General features: G+C 52.8%; 7 protein-coding genes across 7 annotated transcripts; 2 read left to right on the top strand and 5 right to left on the bottom strand.

Annotated features, from left to right (window-relative positions):
- Positions 1-1,404: 1,404 nt before the first annotated feature.
- SAICODRAFT_99191 (uncharacterized protein) lies at positions 1,405-4,309 on the top strand. The gene has a single exon (XM_019172180.1). It carries the CDS (start codon positions 1,572-1,574, stop codon positions 4,071-4,073), a length of 2,502 nt encoding a protein of 833 aa, XP_019027085.1. The 5' UTR covers positions 1,405-1,571; the 3' UTR covers positions 4,074-4,309.
- A 1,341-nt stretch (positions 4,310-5,650) lies between these two features.
- On the top strand, positions 5,651-6,797 carry SAICODRAFT_28307 (GroES-like protein). The gene has a single exon (XM_019167113.1). The coding sequence runs from the start codon at positions 5,669-5,671 to the stop codon at positions 6,728-6,730; it is 1,062 nt and encodes a 353-aa protein (XP_019027084.1). The 5' UTR covers positions 5,651-5,668; the 3' UTR covers positions 6,731-6,797.
- Positions 6,798-7,296: 499 nt separating this feature from the next.
- On the bottom strand, positions 7,297-8,042 carry SAICODRAFT_22406 (uncharacterized protein; the record flags this gene model as incomplete). Its single annotated transcript, XM_019166566.1, has 2 exons — positions 7,297-7,591; positions 7,648-8,042. 2 exons carry the CDS (start codon positions 8,040-8,042, stop codon positions 7,297-7,299), a joined length of 690 nt encoding a protein of 229 aa, XP_019027083.1.
- A 1,263-nt stretch (positions 8,043-9,305) lies between these two features.
- On the bottom strand, positions 9,306-10,734 carry SAICODRAFT_28305 (Clavaminate synthase-like protein; the record flags this gene model as incomplete). The annotated part of the gene is made up of 6 exons (XM_019167112.1): positions 10,359-10,734; positions 10,231-10,307; positions 9,893-10,169; positions 9,697-9,840; positions 9,413-9,648; positions 9,306-9,360 (listed from the first exon to the last, which is right to left on the bottom strand). Exons 1-6 carry the CDS (start codon positions 10,621-10,623, stop codon positions 9,307-9,309), a joined length of 1,053 nt encoding a protein of 350 aa, XP_019027082.1. The 5' UTR covers positions 10,624-10,734.
- Positions 10,735-10,996: 262 nt separating this feature from the next.
- Positions 10,997-12,100, bottom strand: SAICODRAFT_28304 (uncharacterized protein). Its single transcript, XM_019167111.1, has one exon. It carries the CDS (start codon positions 12,071-12,073, stop codon positions 11,114-11,116), a length of 960 nt encoding a protein of 319 aa, XP_019027081.1. The 5' UTR covers positions 12,074-12,100; the 3' UTR covers positions 10,997-11,113.
- Positions 12,101-13,514: 1,414 nt separating this feature from the next.
- Positions 13,515-14,147, bottom strand: SAICODRAFT_99135 (uncharacterized protein). Its single transcript, XM_019172177.1, has one exon. It carries the CDS (start codon positions 14,018-14,020, stop codon positions 13,589-13,591), a length of 432 nt encoding a protein of 143 aa, XP_019027080.1. The 5' UTR covers positions 14,021-14,147; the 3' UTR covers positions 13,515-13,588.
- Positions 14,148-14,313: 166 nt separating this feature from the next.
- On the bottom strand, positions 14,314-18,723 carry SAICODRAFT_22403 (uncharacterized protein; the record flags this gene model as incomplete). Its single annotated transcript, XM_019166565.1, has 1 exon — positions 14,314-18,723. One exon carries the CDS (start codon positions 18,721-18,723, stop codon positions 14,314-14,316), a length of 4,410 nt encoding a protein of 1,469 aa, XP_019027079.1.
- Positions 18,724-19,001: the final 278 nt, after the last annotated feature.

Below are 19,001 nucleotides of genomic sequence, written 5' to 3'. Positions count from 1 at the left end.
GCGTTCGAGTGCATAGACCCTCTTCTCGGCTTCCCCCTGCGCAGACTTCCGGGCCTCCTCAACCCTGGCCTCCAAATCATCCGTCGATAGCTGCTGTTCCAAAGTCGCGAGTTTCTCTTTCAGAGTCACAATTTTGGTTTGAGCCTCCTCAGCCGCCTTCGCAGAAGCCCCGGTCATGGCAATTTGCTTCTCCAACTCCTCAACCCTCCCCCTCAACCCCTCCCTAACCTCCCTTGCCTCCACCTGCGCAGCCAAGATGTCTTTCTTCAACGACGCAATCACCTTCCTCGCTTCCTCAGCATCCTTTTGTGCATTCTCTAATTCCTGTGCGGAGGTATCGTCTGAGTGGGGGGTGAGTGAGAGAGATTCGATGTGGGCGTCTTTTTGTTTGATGGTTTTTTCCAACTCCGAAACTTTCGCTTTCCACGCCGCAATCTCTTTATCGCTTGAGGAGGCTCGTAAGGTTGACGTGGGTCTCGTGGTTGTTGATGTGGGCCGGGTGACGCCGGTGGTTGCTGTAGAGGGCCGTGAGGAGATTGAGGCGGTGCGGGATAGAGGTTTTTGGTTTGCGGAGGAGGTCGTGCTCTGCATAAATCTCGGGACACTCCTCGTCTCCTCCCCTGCCGTCCTCGGCCGCAGCTCAGCTTGTTTCTTATCGGCGGTTGAGGGGAGTGGAACGCTCCTCGTTGGTGTTCGACGGATCGGGCTCGATGATGGGGCGGACAATGTCGTAGCTCTCGTGGGCGCGAGTGAGAGACGCTTATTGGTAGTCGTCACAGGAGGCTTAGCAACCGAGGACGTACGCCGGACATTCTGAGAAGCGACTGTCTCCGTAGCGGCAAGACGATCAAACACACTCACCGACGCCCTCTTCACAGCTGTGGTTCCATTTGTAGAAGGAGTAGTTTTGGTCGCAGTAGGCGTAGTTGCGGGCTTCCTGGGGCCAGAGACTGTTCCGAAGACTTTTCTCGGCGCGGGTGACGCTTTCGAAGAAGTGACTGTTTCGGGAGCGTCGACTGCGGTTGCTTCGGTCGCGCTTGAATCACGGCTTTGTCCATCCTCTTTCGAAGTACTGTCAGTGGCATTCGAGGATACGGCATGGAGTTTCATCGAGGCATCAACCAGCGCGGAATTAGCGCTGATGGGAGCCGGTGAGGATGGTAACGGAGTGTTGGCCTTGGCTGGTGCCGGGGACGACGGGACGGAATTGGAGGATGCACGCCGTTCTAGGGCGGCGATGGAGTCTCTGACAGACATCTCGTATGATGACAGAGATATGGGAATGGTTTTGGGTGTTTTGGAGGTTGACTGGGGATGGGGAGGTCCGAGGAGACTTGAGTTGGCGGTATCGGTGTACGGGGTGGACCCTGGCAGGGGGAGCATGAGGTTGCATGGATCGATACGAGACCGGACGTCAAACATAAAACAACGAAGCCGACAAGCAGAACCGGCTACGGCGCAGCTGAAACATGTCTGCTTGACCGTTCTGAAGTACCGCGGACTCTCTTGTACTATCACATTTGCACGTCTCTTGTCAAACCAACGGCTTGGTAAGCCAGCAGGGAATTGTCATGCGACCCCATCCGTCAAAAAGACTAAAGCTCGATCTTGGTTCGTCAGGCATCGCAGTTGACCTTCGGGACGAACTCGATCGACTCCGCTCACAAGTACGGAGCTTACAGCGCCTAAACGAGAGCCTGCAGCTCCAACTCAAGATAGGAGATGACGTAAATTCACGCATGGGACGACATAATGTGGAATTGGAGGAAGACAATGAGCGCTTGCGGCGTGGTTTGGTGAAGGACACACCTGTAGCTAAGCGCAATGGCGAGGCGCTGGCGGAGGAAGTTACGAGATTGCGGCGTGAGTTGGGGGTGATGGCGGAACAGAGATATGCTGCTCAGTCAGAGGTAGAGGAGCTACGAGATCAGGCTAACCTCGCTGATCAACTCAGAGAGGAAAATGAGCGGTTGAAGCGTGACATGGCAGCCGCGGACGAACAGAAAACGTGCGCGCAGACAGATGCGAAAGAGTTGCGTCGCCAGGCCGAGTTGTTGGATCCAGTCAAGAAGGCGAACGAGCGATTGCAACGTGAGATGGTGCTGGCGAAGGAACATATGAAGACGGTCCAGACAGAGCTGGAAGATCTGCGACCCAAGGCCGCCTTAGTCGATCGACTCAGCGACTCGAACGATAAAATGACGGAGGCAATGAAGGAACAGACGCAGAAGTTGAAAGCTCAGACTTTTGTGGCCACTCACCTCACGGAAGAAAACAAGAGGTTACAGCGTGAGATGGTCGTGGCGTTGGAGAAGATGAAGAGCGCTCAGTCGGAGCTTGTGCAGTTCCAGATTTACAACAACAATTTGGCTGGTCAGCTTCAGCAGTGTAGCGCAAACATGCTCGATTCGGAAAGGGCTAGGAGCGCCTTGTTGATTACAGCTAGTCAAGCACAGGGAGTGAAAGGAAACCAGCTGGTCGCCGACCTACAGAAAATGCTTGCAACGGTTCACCAGACGAACCAAAAACTTCTCCAGAAACTTCAAGAGCAAGGGAAAGAATCCAACGCAACGATTGATGCTCAAAAGCTTGAGATCGCAAGGTTGCAGAAAACCCTTATGGATGCTGCGCCGATGCCGCAAGCGAATGATCAAGTGAGCGCCGTGGCACCTTTGCAGGTCACGGCAGACCCGAGCCTCATTGAAATGCAGAAAACTTTAGTGTCAAGTCTCGAGGCGAATCGCGGTCTTCACCAGCAAGTCGCAGGTCTAGAGGCGGAGCTATCTCATTGGAAAAGCAAATCTAGGGAAGATGATGTCCAGGTCGCAGAGTTCTCCAAAAACAACATTCTCTTGGAGGTGGAAGTGCAGAAATTGAAGGAAAAGCTGAAGAAAGCTGAGGCGGACAAGGAAGACACTGTGAAATCGATAAACGCGTACTTTACTGCGATTATTCGGAAGAAGCGGAAGGCGGAAGCTACAGTCAAGGTTCAGCAAACCGAGCTGGCGACTCTGAAGGGTGCGGGCGCTCGCTTGAAGGAGGAGGTAACGACGTTGAAGAAGCAGCTGGAGCAAGCGGGTAGCGACAAGAAGAACCACGCTGCGCCTTCACAGGATTTGAAAGAAGTGAAAGGACAAAGCTTTACGAATGAACTTGTCCATAGAATCCAGGACGCAACGAAACAAGTAGACAAGCTGAAATCTGACCTACATGTGCAGGTTACGAGGTTTCGCAAAGAGTTAGATCAAGCAGAGAAGGAGAAGGAGCAACTAAGAGTCAAAGGAGAGGCAAAAGCTGAGGTTCAGAGGATTATGATCGAGAAGTTGCAGAAAAACAGCGTTAGTCCTTCGACGGTAATGGCCGTTAACGTGGAACGCGCGTCGTTAAAGATGAAGCTGGATCAAGCGGAGCGCGATAAGATGAGCGCCGAAACCTCATTACGAAAGTGTAGGAGCGAAGCCCAGCAGCAGAAGCTCGAGTATCAGTCTCTGATTGCCGAAAGCTTGAGGATGCAGGCTAGGGCAGTGAGTTCAGAGAGGAGGCATAACAAGCAGATGAACACGCTTGGTGGCACGAATACGAATCTGGCCCATAGAATGGGGCACCTTATGGCATTGGTAAACCAGCGCGAACAACATCTGTTGGCTCTTCAGCGGGAACTACAAGAGTCAAGGAGGTCCTCACAGCCGCAGATGCCCGGGACTGTTCTCTGGACTGCACCAGCACCACGCGGGCCTATCAGTCCTCAAATCAAATCACCGGAACAACTCGAGAGTGACAGCTTACGCACACAAATCACAACCCTGGAAAGCCTTTGTGGCGAGCAACAAGCGCAGATCGAGGTCTTACTCGGCGAGAATGAGGACTTCAAGATGCAGATCCCGTTGTTGAGGGCGAGGATGGATAATATTGAAGGAGGGTTTTGTGAGCGGTGTACGGAGTTTGAGACACAGGTGAAGGAATTGAAGGAGGAGTCGGCGGAGGAGCAGGGGCGCGTGGTGAACTTTGAGGAGGAAACGGATCTGCTCGAGGGACAGTGGGATAGTGGTGACCTTGCGGATGCAGGTGGGTGATTGTATGAGTTGATAGATGAATGGCAAGAAGTAGCTATATGAGGTAAGGGATCTCAGAGCATCTTCTTGCGGTATCGATTTTTAGAGTAATTGGTATCTTGGTTATAGCTAGCGCAATGCGGACTCGAGGCCTAGGGTCCGAGGGCGGGCTTGATATGAATTGATTCTTCTGTGGCACCCAGCACTTGCTCAACAGAGATGCGAAAACCATGTTAGAAACCTTCTCAACTTCTCTCAGGAGGGTCAGAAGTCAAACAGGACAGTCAAGATCAACCATTTGGTGGGGTTCGCCTATCTAAAGTACCCACGGACCTCGTCCGCTTACCACGGTACAATACCTACGATCCGGTCATACACACCTCTTCCATCAGATAATTCCCCTCCAGTATCTCTGATCCATTCGCTTCACTCTCTTCTCGGTCTTGCACTCAAATGCTCCGCCAATTCCCACCGAGATCGAAGACGAGATCCTCCGCACGACTCGCCGCGCACAGCAGAAGTTGAGATGGTGATGTTTTATGGACGCTCTTTGGTTTATTGGGACTATGTGTTTAACGGATAAATAAATAACCTACTGGGTTATTCTTCCTCTGCCTTCCTCGTGCCAATATTGTGAGGTTCAAGAACATAGCAGTTAAACATGGGGCGTCCGCTATCGCTATGAGTCGGGCACCTACTCGCGTTAGATGAAAGCGTTCATCCGCGATTGGAATCACGATTGACGTTTGCGAGTGGCGGTGGGGCCTTTGTGAACCTTCCCGTATTCGTTGTGATCTCCTCTTGGGTACCTGTTACCTGCGCATAGTCAATAAAGTCCAAGACAGAGGCAGGGGACTTTTTCGTCTCCTACCTAACTGTGCTGGAGTGAGCAGCTTTCCGTCACGTACGAGACATGCGGAATCCCTCGGAGTCCTCTCACCACGTCACCGTTAACCAAGTTGTCCTGAGCACACTCGGGCTAAGTACAGGAAGCTTTCGCTGCTCAGTGTCTTGATTAGTAGTGTTTGACTGATCGCTGATGTTCGCAACGTGAGCAGTAATTCCGCTGTCAACGGCCGCACGCACGGTCATACGCCTCGCCGCCCCCCTTAAGCTTTAGGCTTTCGTCTGATCCGCGGCCACCTGAAGCTCCGCGGCTGTCGGCAAGACAGAGTGAGCAAAACGTTCCGCGATATCCGCAACGTGTGACGGCGAACAGGTCATACGTTGAACGGTTCCCTAGTCCCAAACTCGTTTTAGCCGCCCAATTGGTTCGGCGATTCTGCCTCCCCTAGCGCCTTTCCCCGTCCCACCCGCACGCCTAGGCCGTCCTGGACTCTAGCCCCAGAAGATGCTCGTCATACCGTTTTCATTACAAATCAATTCGTTCGACGGTGTTCAGCCTGAATGAAGGCTTACTAACCGAGCGCGCGCAATGCCGCCGTCTCGTGCGCGCCGATCCTCGACGTCACGCCTCCTCCGCTCTCCTCGCTGACCGATCCTCGACCATAAATACCCTCGACGTAACCCACAAGGTCCACCACAACCAAGACCTACATCAACTAAACAACCCAGAACAACCAACAATGTCCTCTCAAGACCAATTCTCCGGCTTCATGGTCGACTCCGCCGAAGGCTGGAACAAATTCCGCAAGGCTTCTTACACCGTCAAGCCTTTCGGCCCCTACGACGTCGACATCAAGGTCTCCCACTGTGGTGTCTGCGGATCAGATGTCCACACCATTACCTCTGGTTGGGGCGCAGCTGATTACCCTGTTGTTCCCGGACACGAGATCGTCGGTACTGCCATTCGTGTCGGAGAGAAGGTGAAGAGCATCAAGGTCGGTGACCGCGTCGGTGCCGGTGCACAGATCTGGTCTTGCATGGACTGTAACCGCTGCAAAACCGACAACGAGAACTACTGCGCTAAGCAGGTCGACACTTACAACGCCAAATACGACGACGGATCCAAGACTTATGGTGGATACGCCTCCCACGTCCGTGGTCACGAGCAGTTCATCTTCCCCATCCCCAAGGAGTTGGAGTCTGAAGTTGTTGCGCCCATGTTGTGTGGTGGACTCACCGTCTACTCCCCACTCGTTCGCCACGGTATCGTCGAGGGGTGCAAGAACAAGAAGGTCGGAATCGTCGGTATCGGTGGTCTGGGCCACTTCGGAGTCATGTTCGCATCTGCCCTCGGTGCCGAGGTCTACGCATTCTCGCACTCCCCCTCCAAGGAGGCGGACGCGAAGAAGATGGGCGCTGCACACTTTGTCGATACCTCCAAGGACAAGTGGGAGGAGGGCATCCCGGAGCTTGACGTCATTTTGTCAACCATCGACATCTCCTCCCACATCCCCCTCCAAACCCTCCTCTCCCTCCTCACCGTCGACGGCTTCTACACAAACCTCGGTCTCCCCGACCAAGATCTCCCCCAATTCAACGCAATGGATCTCATGTCGAACGCGGCCCATATCGGTGGTTCCCATATCGGATCCAAGAAGGAGTGTTTGGAGATGTTGGATTTGGCGGTGAGGAAGGGTGTTAAGACGTGGGTGCAGAGGGTTAAGGTCAGCGAGGAGGGCTGTGGGGAGGCGGTTACGAGGCTTAAGACGAACGATAATGTTAGGTATAGGTTGGTTTTGACCGACTTTGAGGAGGTTTTTGGAAAGGAGTAAAGTCATATATGGGGTGTATGATAGGGATATCCTGAGGGCATATGGCTTATGTGTCAGTATGAATGAAAATGTATTTCTATGATATCTTCCCCTTGGGTACAATCGACAACGAATATATGCAGTGACTTCAACCGGCAATCCTTCATATGCTCATGCGTTTTACAATTTCACTATTATGCTCTCATGTTGCTCCTCTCTATATGCTCATTACTTTTTTGAATATGACACTCACCATCCCTGATACCTTGCCCTCCGCCCTGCGAACCTCCCCCTATCGGGCTCGTATGAATAAGAATCACTACCCTCGGTAGGTTGCGTCTCTTGCTGCGCGTTCGTGAATGTCCTGAACTCTGGCGGGTGGACAAGCTGAACTCTCCGCGAAGATTTCTGAATGCGTGCGTTTGCGAGATCTTGGGATGTCGGAGGCGTGTGTGCTGGATGGTACCGGTGTTTACGCGACTGTCCTCGTGCGTCTATAAGGTTTCCGCCTAGGCTGAGAGGACTGTGACTTGATGATTCGGATGCTGTTGGGTCGGGTCGATTGCGACCCTTCTTAAGCTGCTCGTTTAGTTTCGTTCCTCATCTTGCTTGAGTGCGATTTGGAGATAAGCGTCGAAAATTGGGTCCGGGATCACCAAGCCATCCTGCCTCAGGTCATGCACGACTGGCTTGCGTTGCATCATATAACTTGCTTCTTCTTCCTCGGACGTGTAATCGCTCTGTGCAATTGCAAGTTCTGATCTCACGCTATAATCCGCTGGAGCAGATTGAGCAGGAGAATCGGGTTCTGTGAAGACTTGCTCGGGATGACGTAAAGGCAGGTCGATTGAAGGCGATGTTGACTGTTCTGGAGTGCATGATCTGCTGGTTTTTCTGCTCATGTCTCTTAGGACCCTAGTGATGCTTGGCAGACGCACTCCTCTCCTCTCCTCCTCGGTTGCAGGAGGTTCTCCTTGAAACAAAACGTAATGGCGGTGCGTGAATTGTCACGTCTTATACGCCGGCGGCGGACGTTAACTTTCAAACTGGAGTCCTTCCCAGCCAATTCGTAACGCCGCGTCCAGACCCTTTTCACCACATGATCGACAGTGTAACCGCAGTCCGGACACAAAACATTCAACGCTCGGAGCAGGTGAGAGGCAGTTAGTACTTTTTCATGTTGGAATCGGAAGGCTGCGTCGACCAGGTTGTCCAACTCTTTGTTGACGTGATCGATATCCACTGCTTCGTGGAGAGTGAGCTCCACTGCCTTGTACGGCTTGGGTTCGACGACTCTTGGCGATGGTGTCCAATCCGGGTCCCGCTCCTTCATTGTTGCTCGTATCCTCTCACGAATGTATTTAGCATCGATTCCGGCGCCCGGAAATAGACGTTGTACTATCAGTTTTATCTTGAATTGGTTAGGCTCATTGTGGGGATCATCCTTCAAAGCCAATTCGATGTACTTGTCGAAAGTCTCATCGAGTGGAGGGGGAGTAGCGGGAGGCTTTGCATCATCAATCGTTCATATAGTACAACCATCGATCTCCTCGAAAGTGACATTTACAGCTTTTGGATGTTCAGCCCAACCTAAACATTGAGTATCAAAACACCCAGCCAAGTTCAAGCTTTTGATGGATGTCACAATTGGAAAGGCGTCAGAAGTAGGGGATTGTCTACGCTCTTTCGTGAAGTGCTTTCCTGGAGTCGTGCGAAGAAATTTTGCATCACCGGGAGCAGAGCAAGCCAGTGGGAGCTTCAAAGCTACATATGAACGCAGTGAAATACATAGCCAAGAACTTTCATTTAACTTGTTCTCTTATCAATATTAGTACAAAAGGGATAAACGAGTAGCCTGACCACATAATCGACTCGCCCACGGATCACAAGCTACAACGTACAGATCCGCGATTCACAACTCCCTAGGTACGTCGAAGGGCATTCTTCAAGGCAGTTACTTGTTCCTTTAGAGCCTCATTCTCCCTCTCAAGGTCTGTCATCCTCCGTTTCTCGACTCGATCCCCGGTAACTTCTGCATCTTGGGTAGCAGGAGGAGTCGGCGCTGCTCTGAACTATGGTCCACCGGATTCCTGCTTGCCTTGAGGGCCCTCAACTGAATTCTTTCCGCGTCTAAAATCCTGTTAAACTCTTTCTCTATTTGGCGAGCGGCCGCTGCATCATCACGAGGCAGATATTGGCGAAGTAAGTAGAGCGAGGTCCTTCGAACGGCAGGGATGTTGCGGTCTGAAGGAGGCAATGGCCATTCAGGTGCAGAGGTCTTGCTGCGCTTCGTCGTCCGCCATGCTGTCCTCCACGGTCTCCCCACCGCTCTCGTGTCGGTGGGGACAGTTGGCGTTAGTTCATGCTTGTTGGGTTCCGGCAGGTCTCGTGTCAGAAACGCATAACGCACGAAGCGCTAGGCGGTAGCGGGCCGAATCCCTTCGAAAGTAAACGGGCCTTACGGTGAACCGGAACAAGTGATCTGGACTCGGTAAACGGTTTGTATGGTAGGATAAATTCTCGATGTCATCATCAGCGAGCGACATAAGGTCATAAATCCTATGTGCACGTGCATCCACTACCCTCCTCCGACCTTCTCACCACTTGAAATCTGTTGAAGTCCCCTTCGTCATCTCATACGACTCCTCACCCTATAGCACCCAATTAGTCATCCCTTCACCTCCCTGATGTTGCTATATGTACCTTATAACTCTTCTGCAACCTACTCGTAACCCTCTCCTTAATCCACTCCTCACTCGTCGGATACTCATCCACCCTCTTCGTATCCCTTGGTTCTGTAGCTACCAGCGGAGAGGGAATGGGAGCGAGTCGAATGTGATTATTGGGACGGCAGAAATAAACGATAGATTCGCGGTTGGAGGAGCGTTGGGGGCCGGGTGGGGGGACGACGCGGTGGATGTTGGACCGGAGGAGGTTTCCTTGGTAAAGTTAGTGCAAGGAGAGGAGAGGACAGAAGCGTAAGTTACCTGTCATTTTGACTAGGGCATCGCCTAGGTTGATGATGGCGTGGCCGGGAAGTGGTTTCACATATTTCCATTCACCTGCTTTTGGCGTGAGAACTTGGAGACCACCGAGGCGGTTGAAGAGGACAGTTACGGATCCAAAGTCAGCTGCACACTCTTGTTAGCTGGTTTAAGCAGAGCTGACGAACCTTTGACATACTGTGCGCTCCGACATTCGGTGCAGAAGAGGCGTCATCATCCACTGGAGCCAACGAATGCGTGAGCCTTACCTGATCCCCACTAGCTTCATCAAACTTGTGTAGATCCAGCAGGTAGTTCTCTTTCAGCTGCAACTGCTGACTCAACACCTTAAGGACCTCGCGTGCAACTGAATGACACCCTTCCATAAACGTCTTCACGGATCGGCGATGCCCTTCCACAGCTCGTGGTTCCTCACGCGAAACAGACCCCGAGCAGAAGATATTGTCTTTGGAAATCTATTCCTGTGTGTCAGCCCGCACCCTTCAAGGCGAGAACTATATCGGGGTCCAGGTATACGTTGAGGAACTCTGTACGATCCGGCGAACCTTGCTTATCAACAAAATACGCCCCAGACTTCTTATAACCAAAATAATCTGTCAAATTCGTCATCAGCTTCATTCTTCGACATAGACGGTTTGCCATACTCCCATCAGTCCCCATCTCATACCGATCCTTCTCCTCCTGCGAACATGCGAAGAACTGATCCGCCAGATCGAACATAGGGTCTGGATCGACTGGTAATCCCTTGAGGTAAAAAAAGCCTAGGTCATGACAGGCTTGGTACAGACGGGATCTTTCGTCGTCGCCGGTGTGGTCCCCGTGGGGAAGGAGGAGTTTGTTCCATTCGATGAGGAGGAGCGGGAGAGTTGGGATGTCGTCAGGGAAGGGAGGGATTGTAGCACCCGGCATTTTGGTATGTATTACTCGAGTAAGAACCTGCTGAGCAGTCCCTTTTATTGTTGATCAATGGATCATGTGCTCTCATGATCTCGGCTGCCTGTTTCCTCGCTTGTGACGGCGGGGTGCATTTGGTGGAACACGGAAGCAGCGGCAAGTCAGATGCTGTAATATGAGCTCGGCAGATATTGCCTGGGTTCAAAGGCGGCTTTCCGAAGAACATTAGGTACCGTGGGCAGTTCTCAGCTGCTGTAGCTATAGGTCTGATCATGAGCTGCGTTGGCAGACGAAGCTTAAAGACATGTGGGCAAAGCGATTAAATGTTTCATGAAGCCCTGAGCTTAGGTACCGAATCGTTCGTGTAAGACAAGGAAAGAGATAGAAACTCTGGCATTAACGAACGAAGTGACCATTATCCTCTAGATGCATCCAAACGCCAAAAACAATGCATTGTGTCGAAGTCGTACCCCAACCTCTCCCTCCCTACATCCCAAACATCCCTCTAATTATCATCCAAAACCTCACTCTCCCTCTTAAACAAATACAGAATATCCGTCATACTCAATTTATTCGCATTAACCTTCGCCCCCTTCGGTCCATCCCCAAGCGCACTCCTGCTCATCTCACGCTTCTTGTCCTGGAGCATCACGATACGCTCTTCGACTGTGTTGCGGATTGTGAGTTTGTGGACGATGACGTTGCGGGTTTGTCCAATGCGGTGGACGCGATCGATGGATTGTTCTTCGATTGCGGGGTTCCACCAAACGTCCAACAGAATCACGCGGCTTGCCGCTGTCAAGTTCAATCCGAGCGCTCCACACTTTAAACTGCAGAGGAGGACTTGGGTGCTGGGATTCGTTCTGAGACGATCAAGACTCTGCTCGCGAAGGTGATTCGGCATCGATCCATCATACCTCGAAAATCCAATCTTCTCCGCCTTCAAAAACGGCTCAACCAAATCCAACATGGTCGTGAACTGCGAGAAAATAATCGTCTTCCTCACCGGTCCTGCAACAATCTCATCGTCCTCATCCTCCCCCTCCTCCTCATCTCGCAGAATCCTCATCATTCGTCGAATCTTCGTACTCATGACCAGCTCCGCATACGAAGGCTCGTTCGACAAGGGTGCGGAGAGGATGCGAGCATGGACGTCCGCGTCACACTCTTTGCAACGAACACACCCACTCTTCGTCTCCTCCCTCGACAACTCGATGAAACAGACCTCACACCTCTTCAACGCTTCCGTTCCACCAACCGAGATCCCACCAAACAAATCAGCAAGCTCGTCCGCAGCCTTATCCTCCACAATGGGCTTACTCCCCTGCGAACTCAAACTCAACGCCTCCTTATCGTTCTTCAAGCTCTTCTGTACCAAATCGGGGTGGTTACATGCTTGACGCAGCCTCAACAGCAAACACAGAATATTTGTGTAATTCTTCCCCATCTCACCGTTCTTTGACATCTTGCTCAATGTCTTGTCGGTTCGTTGCTCGAGGCGCTCATAGAACGCTCTCTCCTCCGCTCCGAAATCGCAGACGACGTACTTGACCCTCCTTTTCGGTAATTTGAGCATTGAGTTTTCCCCAGCAGCTTTTGTGAGGACCTCCTTCGTTCGCCTCAACATACAAGCCTTGAGAATAACCTGAATCCGCTTCATCGCGATCCCTCCCTTCCCCTCCTTAATCGGCCTAGCAATCTGATCCTTCCACTCAGCCCAATCACAAAGCGGCTCAATCCTCAAAAACTTCAACAACGAATACAACTCATCCACCGTATTCTGCAACGGAGTTCCCGTAAGACACCACCGATTAACCGCTCTCAGCGCGCAGCAACCTTGCGCACTCTTCGAGGTTTTATTCTTGATTGTCTGTGCTTCGTCAAGAACGACGCGCCACCACTTCACCCCGAAGACTCCGTCGGCTTTTCCGCCGTCTGGCCATTCGGAGACGATGACTTGGTAGGTTGTGATGACGACGTCGTACTTTTTTAGATGTTGCCACTCCTTGACGCGATTGGGGCCGTGATGGACGTAAACGCTTAGCTTCGTCTTCTTCTTGACTTCGCTTTCCCACTGCCTGATCAGCGCCAGTGGAGCAATGACAAGCGTCCCCTTCACCTCATTATCCTCATACTTATCCGACTTTGGGCGTTGATTCGAGGTCACCAGCGCCAGTGTCTGCACAGTTTTCCCAAGACCCATGTCATCAGCCAACATCCCACCATACTTCTTCCCCTTCCCTCCCTTCTCCCTGGACTGTAACCACGCCAATCCCTTAACTTGATGACTCATCAACCTTACACCGACCAAACCCTCGATATACCCACCCGCATCCGTCTCCTCTTCCTCAATCTCATCACTCGTTCCCACGAACGTACCCTCCAGCAGATTCCTGATTGACTCCTGTGTTTTCGCGGGGTCCAGGTAGACGGTTGGCTCACTAGCCGACGAACCCTGGACTACTGTATGCCGATCATCCCAACCAGCGAATTTTGGTGGTGGGAGTGTACGCTGTGGTGATCTGTTCCTGGGTACACCAAACGGCGTAGCACCAACCTGGGTCTTGCGTGCCGTCGTAGGCGGGAGCAAGCTCCGGCCAGGAGTCTTGAACGGCGTGGCCATAACACTCGGCCCAGGGGGCTGAACAGTCCTCGGTGGGCCCTGTGGAGGAGGGTTAGGACGGCTCACATCCCTCACTTGCTGTACTGCATGCTTTGCTTGTTGCCATTGAGGTGCATTCACGGGCATAGGGCCGAATATATCGTCGTCCATGTTGGTTGCGGTAGGTCTGTATGGGCCTTGGATAACTCGCTCAATTCTCTTCTCCTCCACTGGAGGCAGGTTCTGCTTCCTCTCCGCCTTAGCTTTTTGTGCATTCAACTTGTCGAAAAAGGTGCATCACCACCAAAACCAGCAGCAGCAGCAGCAGCAGCAGCAGCAGCAGCAGCAGCAGCAGCAGCAGCAGCAGCAGCAGCAACCTCAATACCAGAACCTGCCTAAAATTTGGTGGTTTTGCGGCTTCTGGTGATATTGTTGCTGGTGGTGCGGTCTCTGTTGATGGCCCTGCTGAGGAGGACGGTAACTCGGCCTTGATGGCTGCCCCAGGAGCTGGGCTGCTTTATCATGCTTACTCTGCCCCTGCTGATGTCCTCCATTATGTCTCTGCAGCTGATGATGAGGCGGTTGAGAGGATTTTTGTGGATCCCTAAACCCAGATCCATCCACCTCCCGCGCCGTCGAAGCCCCAGCAAGAGCGACCTTTCTCAAATCCGATGCAGGCGGCTTTTGAGCAGCTGTCTTCTGCGGTTGAGGAGGAGTGTATCCAGGTGGAAGTTTGAAGACAGGTTTTAGCGGACTGACAGAACCAAAGACTGGAATATCGTCGTTCGGGCGAGTTGGCGTGAACGACATGATTTGCCCCGGGTGTATGCTGCTGAAAGGACAGGCTGATCGACGGAAGGGCGAGGACGGAGGGCTGGTTGTTGCTGTCGTTGGTTGGTTTTCTGCTTCCGCGTACAAATGTTTTGAATTGCCTCCATCTGGCCAGGTGCATCACCGTGCAGGTCTGTGCTATGAAACCAAGGTTACCGCCGTACGCTCAGTGGGTTGCTCTGAAGTGCCTCAGCTGAATGGGATTATCAATATATCGCCGTTCGTATTAAGGCAATTGCAAGCCCATCAAGATATATAGCCCAGCTAAGCCTCTACTGCCCACTCCCTCCGGCCGTAACAACCCCATCACTCCTCGACCTCCCTCTATTAGAGCCGCCGCCTCGTCCACCCCTACCTCCGCCTCTTCCTCCACCCCTCCCCTTGCCCTTTCCTTTCCCACCACCATCCCTCGGTCCACTACCTTGGGCAATGGCCAAAGCAGCTGCCAGATCCGCGTCCTCCGCAGCTTGCACTCGTGCAGATTCAGCTGCCCACCATGCATTGAAGGCCTCTTCTTCTTGAATCTCCTTTAAGCTTCTCTTTTCTACTTTACCCTTGATGTAGTCTTGCTCAAATTGCTGTTGCTCAATGATCTCCGACAGAGAAAAGGTGGAAAGCTGTTTGGGCTTCGGCTGGAACTGAATGGACTGAGGCTGAAGCTTCGTGGGCCTTGAGCTGGATGAAGGAGTCGAGAAAGACACAGACCGGGGTTGTTGGGGCTGTAAGGAGGGCCGCGACGTCGACGGTTGCTGCACAGTCTGCGCACGCATCAATTGCGGGGAAGGTGCCGGCTGAACAACTGGTGACGATCGTGCTCGCGCCGGCGTAAGCTGGGGCATCGCCGGCGACGACACGGAGCGACCATTCGGCAAACTACCCAAAGGCGAAGGTGCCCCGCCAACACTCGGAGGCTGAACCGTAGCAGGACTCAAAGCCGGGCTCGGAGACCTGCGTACACCCTCACTCGCCATGATATCCCTCATCGTGTTCATCGGCGTTGAAGGCGTAGGCGGCGGCATACTCCACGTCGGCTTCGCTGCAGGACTTTCCCACGGCTTCGGGACCTCGACTTGAGTAGCAGCCATCTGTGCCACCAGACCTGCCTGAGCTTGTTTCTTTCGCTCCTTTTGTGACATCTTCGGGACGGAAACAGAGGATGAGGAGGGGGAGGGCACTGCCGGAGTCGACTGTTTGCGTTCGGATGATACCAGGATGGTCCTGAGATCAGTCTTATCCTTCTGCGGTGTCGTCATCGAACCCCATACAGGTCCTTCGCGCTCGAACGTCTTTCCATTATTTTTCGGTGCGCTGATTGACAGCGAGGAGAACCTGTCCGGAACTTCAGAAGTCGGCGAAATCATGTCATTGTCACCCGCCACCGGCTTTCCCTTCGCATCACGCCAGACATTATCTGGCTGTACAGAAGGCCGCCGTGTAGTAGCCACAGAAGGTCCAATATCCTCTTCATCCATCTCGAACATCAAGTCATCGCTCTTGTTCACCGGTCTCATCTCAGGACTTGGTCCAGCGGAGCCGGGTGTGCCTTTGTGCGACGACTTCCGCCTGTTCCGCAACTTCATCTCCGAACCTCTGCGCCCTGTGAATGAGTTTGGCGGGGACATGTATGAACCGAAGCTCGGTGAAGGTGACGGCAAAGATGACTCTTCAACGAAGTTGCCAGTCAACAGCGAAGTGGTGCTTTCCTCCTTCCGCTTTTCAGCTTCCGTAGCGAGCTCGGGATGTCTTGTCAGCAGATCCTTCAATTGACGCTCGCCCTTGGTAACAGGCATACGCGCCAGTTGCATCTCCTTCAACTGCTCTTGCAGTTCCTCCACAATCTCATCATCCCATTCATCCAGCAACCTAGCTTCCAGCATTGCTTCCGCGTTCAAACAAGTGTACTGAAGCGACGTATCCTTCAACCTATCGGCAGCATACACATCCGCGTCCGCAAGAATATTGCCCACGGTTCTCGTCGACACATACCTCCGCAATGCAACCTCACAGACTTCCTTCAACTTTTCCATGAGCAACTCAGAAGCGACAGCGATTACCTCGACAACGAAATCAAGGAAATCATCCAAAGTCTCCGTCTCGATTTCATCGAAGATCTCTACACCAGCATCACCGTAGATACACTGCAATACCAGTTCAAAGACCCTCCAAGAGATGTGCTTCATGTCAACGTTGACCTCGCCCCTGTCGTCTCTTCGCTCGGTGAGCCATTCAGCTCCAGCGCCATACATGGCAGCGAAGAACGGTGATCGAGCACACATGATCACGGAGTGACACAAAACCTCCGTGTCTTTCAGACATATCCTCAGATCCCCACAGGGCTTGAAAGTCTTGTTCTCAAGAAGATCTATGAAATCTTCTGACAGAGTGGGCTTGGGTAGTTGATGGAACGGAGAAGCCAGCGCGCTTGAAAGAGCCTTCAGCTTGAACGCAATAGCAAGCTGCTTGACGTTCTGCTTCGTCTGGGCGATATGTGGTGGAAGTGCCTTGACGGAGTTCCACACCGTGAGAAGGGTACCGGTGTAGACGTAATGAAGCAGAATCACGAGTGCCCTCAAATGAGCGAGCTCCTCATCAAGCACAAGCCGTACCTTCCTCGAATCGCTCCGATCCACCTTGACACCATTAACCTTCCCGTTCTCAAGCAACAAATCCCGTAAAGCAGGCGACCTTGCCGCAAGCACAACCTGGTGAGCATGCACTTCCTTTTCCCCAACCACAAACACCACATCACCATCACCAACCCCCGCATCCCACTCATCCTCAAACTCCGGCTTACTAAGTAGCTCAAGCGCATTCGCCCACCACTTCGGTTGTCGATCATCTTCCTCAATATCCACGTCGCTCCCAGCAACCTCACTCCTATTGTCCGGATGCTTCTCATCTTCCTCCTCATCCGGGAACAACCCCGGACCCCAAGACAGTAATCTCAGCATATCATCCCCCAGCGTCTCCGCATCAATCTGAATAGTTCCAGGCTCCACATCCGCCCGAATAGCAGCGAAAGAGCCGTTACTCGACGCCCTAATCTCAACAACCCGCTGTACCCCACCAACCCTCGAAAACTTCCAATCCTTTCCGCCCTTCGCACCACCACGTCTCGCAACACGCGTCCAAACACTCCCACTCTCCGTGCACAAGACGATCGTACCATCCTGACCCACAGCCACGTCCCGTGCAGCCATATGCCGTTTATGCATCGACCAAATCTTCTGCTGCCGAACATTCCGTCCAGGTTTACCGCCATCACCAGGAGACGGAACTTCCATTCCCCAGATATCACCTCCGGCAGTGACTGCACAGACCATATTATTCCCCGCAGTAATCTTCACAACAGCATTACTATTCTCCTCAGAGATGTGCTGCGTCGGACGGAAAATCGCAGTATCCCCGAATCTATCGGTGAAACCCTTGTTCCAATCATTCGTAGACCAACGGAAGTAGGCGTAGTTGGCGTACACCCACACCTCCCCGTTATCCAACAAACACACCGTCGCACGATCAATCGCAATAAGTTGCCTAATCCTCCCGGACGTAGGTAATGACGAAACACGTCTTGGCACCATAGCGCTCGACTCATCCTTATCCTTCGGATACCCAAGTTGTCCCTCATTGCGTCCCCAGGTCCATAACCCCATTTCTGTCCACGCGGCACTATGTATCCGACTCGCTGCACAACCATACACCCTCTCCCTCTTAAACGGAACCAAGATCCTCTTGGGTGTGGTTTGGACGGGTTCCTCGTCTTTCCGAGCGTCAGGGGAGGGTTCGAGTGCGTACCCGAGCTGACCGTAGCGGTTTGAGCCCCATGTGTAGATATCCCCTGATTGTGTTACGGCGATGGTGTGGTCCAACCCCAGAGCAACGGATGCCACAGCGGGGATACCGCGCACTTGTTTGGGAGTGAATTGGGTCCTATTACCGGAACCGAGACCGAGGCGGCCGCCGTTTCCGAAACCGCAGATGTAGAGGTTGGATTCGTTGTCGGTTGTTAGAATTGCGGTATGGAGTTTGGAGATCTCGACTGAGCGGATTTTGGGCGTGCGAAATTTGCGGATGGCGGGGAGGTTTTCGGAGGATTGGGGAGTGAGGACGACGCGTTCAGGATAGGCGCGGTCATCTCCATCGGCGAAACCGAGGGTATGATTCGCGTTGGTACCCCAGGTCAATACCTCAGTCCCTTGCAATCCTTCACCGAGGTAACGAGAAGCACCCAAAGGGTAGGTATATGGGTTAGTACCGGCAACTGTCGAGTTCAACACGTCAAAGGCCGTGTTCCCTTCATTATCTTTAACTCTGATAAGGTCCCGCCAGGAGTGGTGGCGCAGGATGAAACGGGCAGCATCGACGTTACCCGAGTATAGAGCACGATGCAACGCCGTCCATCCAGATTCACCATCTTGCATCGTCGGGTCAATGGACGGGCTCTCAATTAACGCCTTCAGATATTCCACCGATCCCGCCGTTGACGCCGCCAAGTGCAACACCGTCCTCCCCTGTCCATCCCTCCGATTAACAATATCAGCTTCGGATTTCTTCGAGCGCAACTTCGCGACCGAAGGCGCTATGGCGGTTCCCATCCTGCCCTCCGCGGAGAGCAATGATCGAAACGCATCCGCATCGCGGGCGTAAAAGGCATGGAAGAGCGCGGTGGGAGTCGAGGTCATGCAAGGAAGGGTTGACGACGTACAGGCCTCTGTTGTCTTCGGTTGGCCACCAGTCCGTTAGGTGAGCGCGATCGAAGACGAGGCTGCTGCAGGTCGTTTGTTTACCGAACGCTGTGTCTCGAGGGGTGTCGAGACTTTGGATCGGTAGAGGTGTACGTTGAGCGCAGGGGCGTGACGTACGAGTAGAGCTGATTGAAGGCGAGAGTAGATGCCGGTTAAATGAGCACAGCTGGCGATTCGTATGAACGCAACGGTTTGTTTGCTGTTGAGTATCGAGA

The sequence above is a fragment of the Saitoella complicata genome (genome assembly GCF_001661265.1).
Source record: "Saitoella complicata NRRL Y-17804 unplaced genomic scaffold SAICOscaffold_1, whole genome shotgun sequence".
NCBI classification, from domain to species: Eukaryota; Fungi; Ascomycota; class Saitoellomycetes; order Saitoellales; family Saitoellaceae; genus Saitoella; species Saitoella complicata.
This window is presented reverse-complemented; position numbering and strand designations above follow the sequence as displayed.

Excerpts from the sequence above, each read along its gene's own strand:
- SAICODRAFT_28307 (XM_019167113.1), top strand. The coding sequence starts at position 5,669 with ATGGTCGACTCCGCCGAAGGCTGGAACAAATTCCGCAAGGCTTCTTAC.
- SAICODRAFT_28304 (XM_019167111.1), bottom strand. The coding sequence starts at position 12,073 with ATGTCAAAGAACGGTGAGATGGGGAAGAATTACACAAATATTCTGTGT.
- SAICODRAFT_99135 (XM_019172177.1), bottom strand. The coding sequence starts at position 14,020 with ATGTCGTTCACGCCAACTCGCCCGAACGACGATATTCCAGTCTTTGGT.
- SAICODRAFT_99191 (XM_019172180.1), top strand. The coding sequence starts at position 1,572 with ATGCGACCCCATCCGTCAAAAAGACTAAAGCTCGATCTTGGTTCGTCA.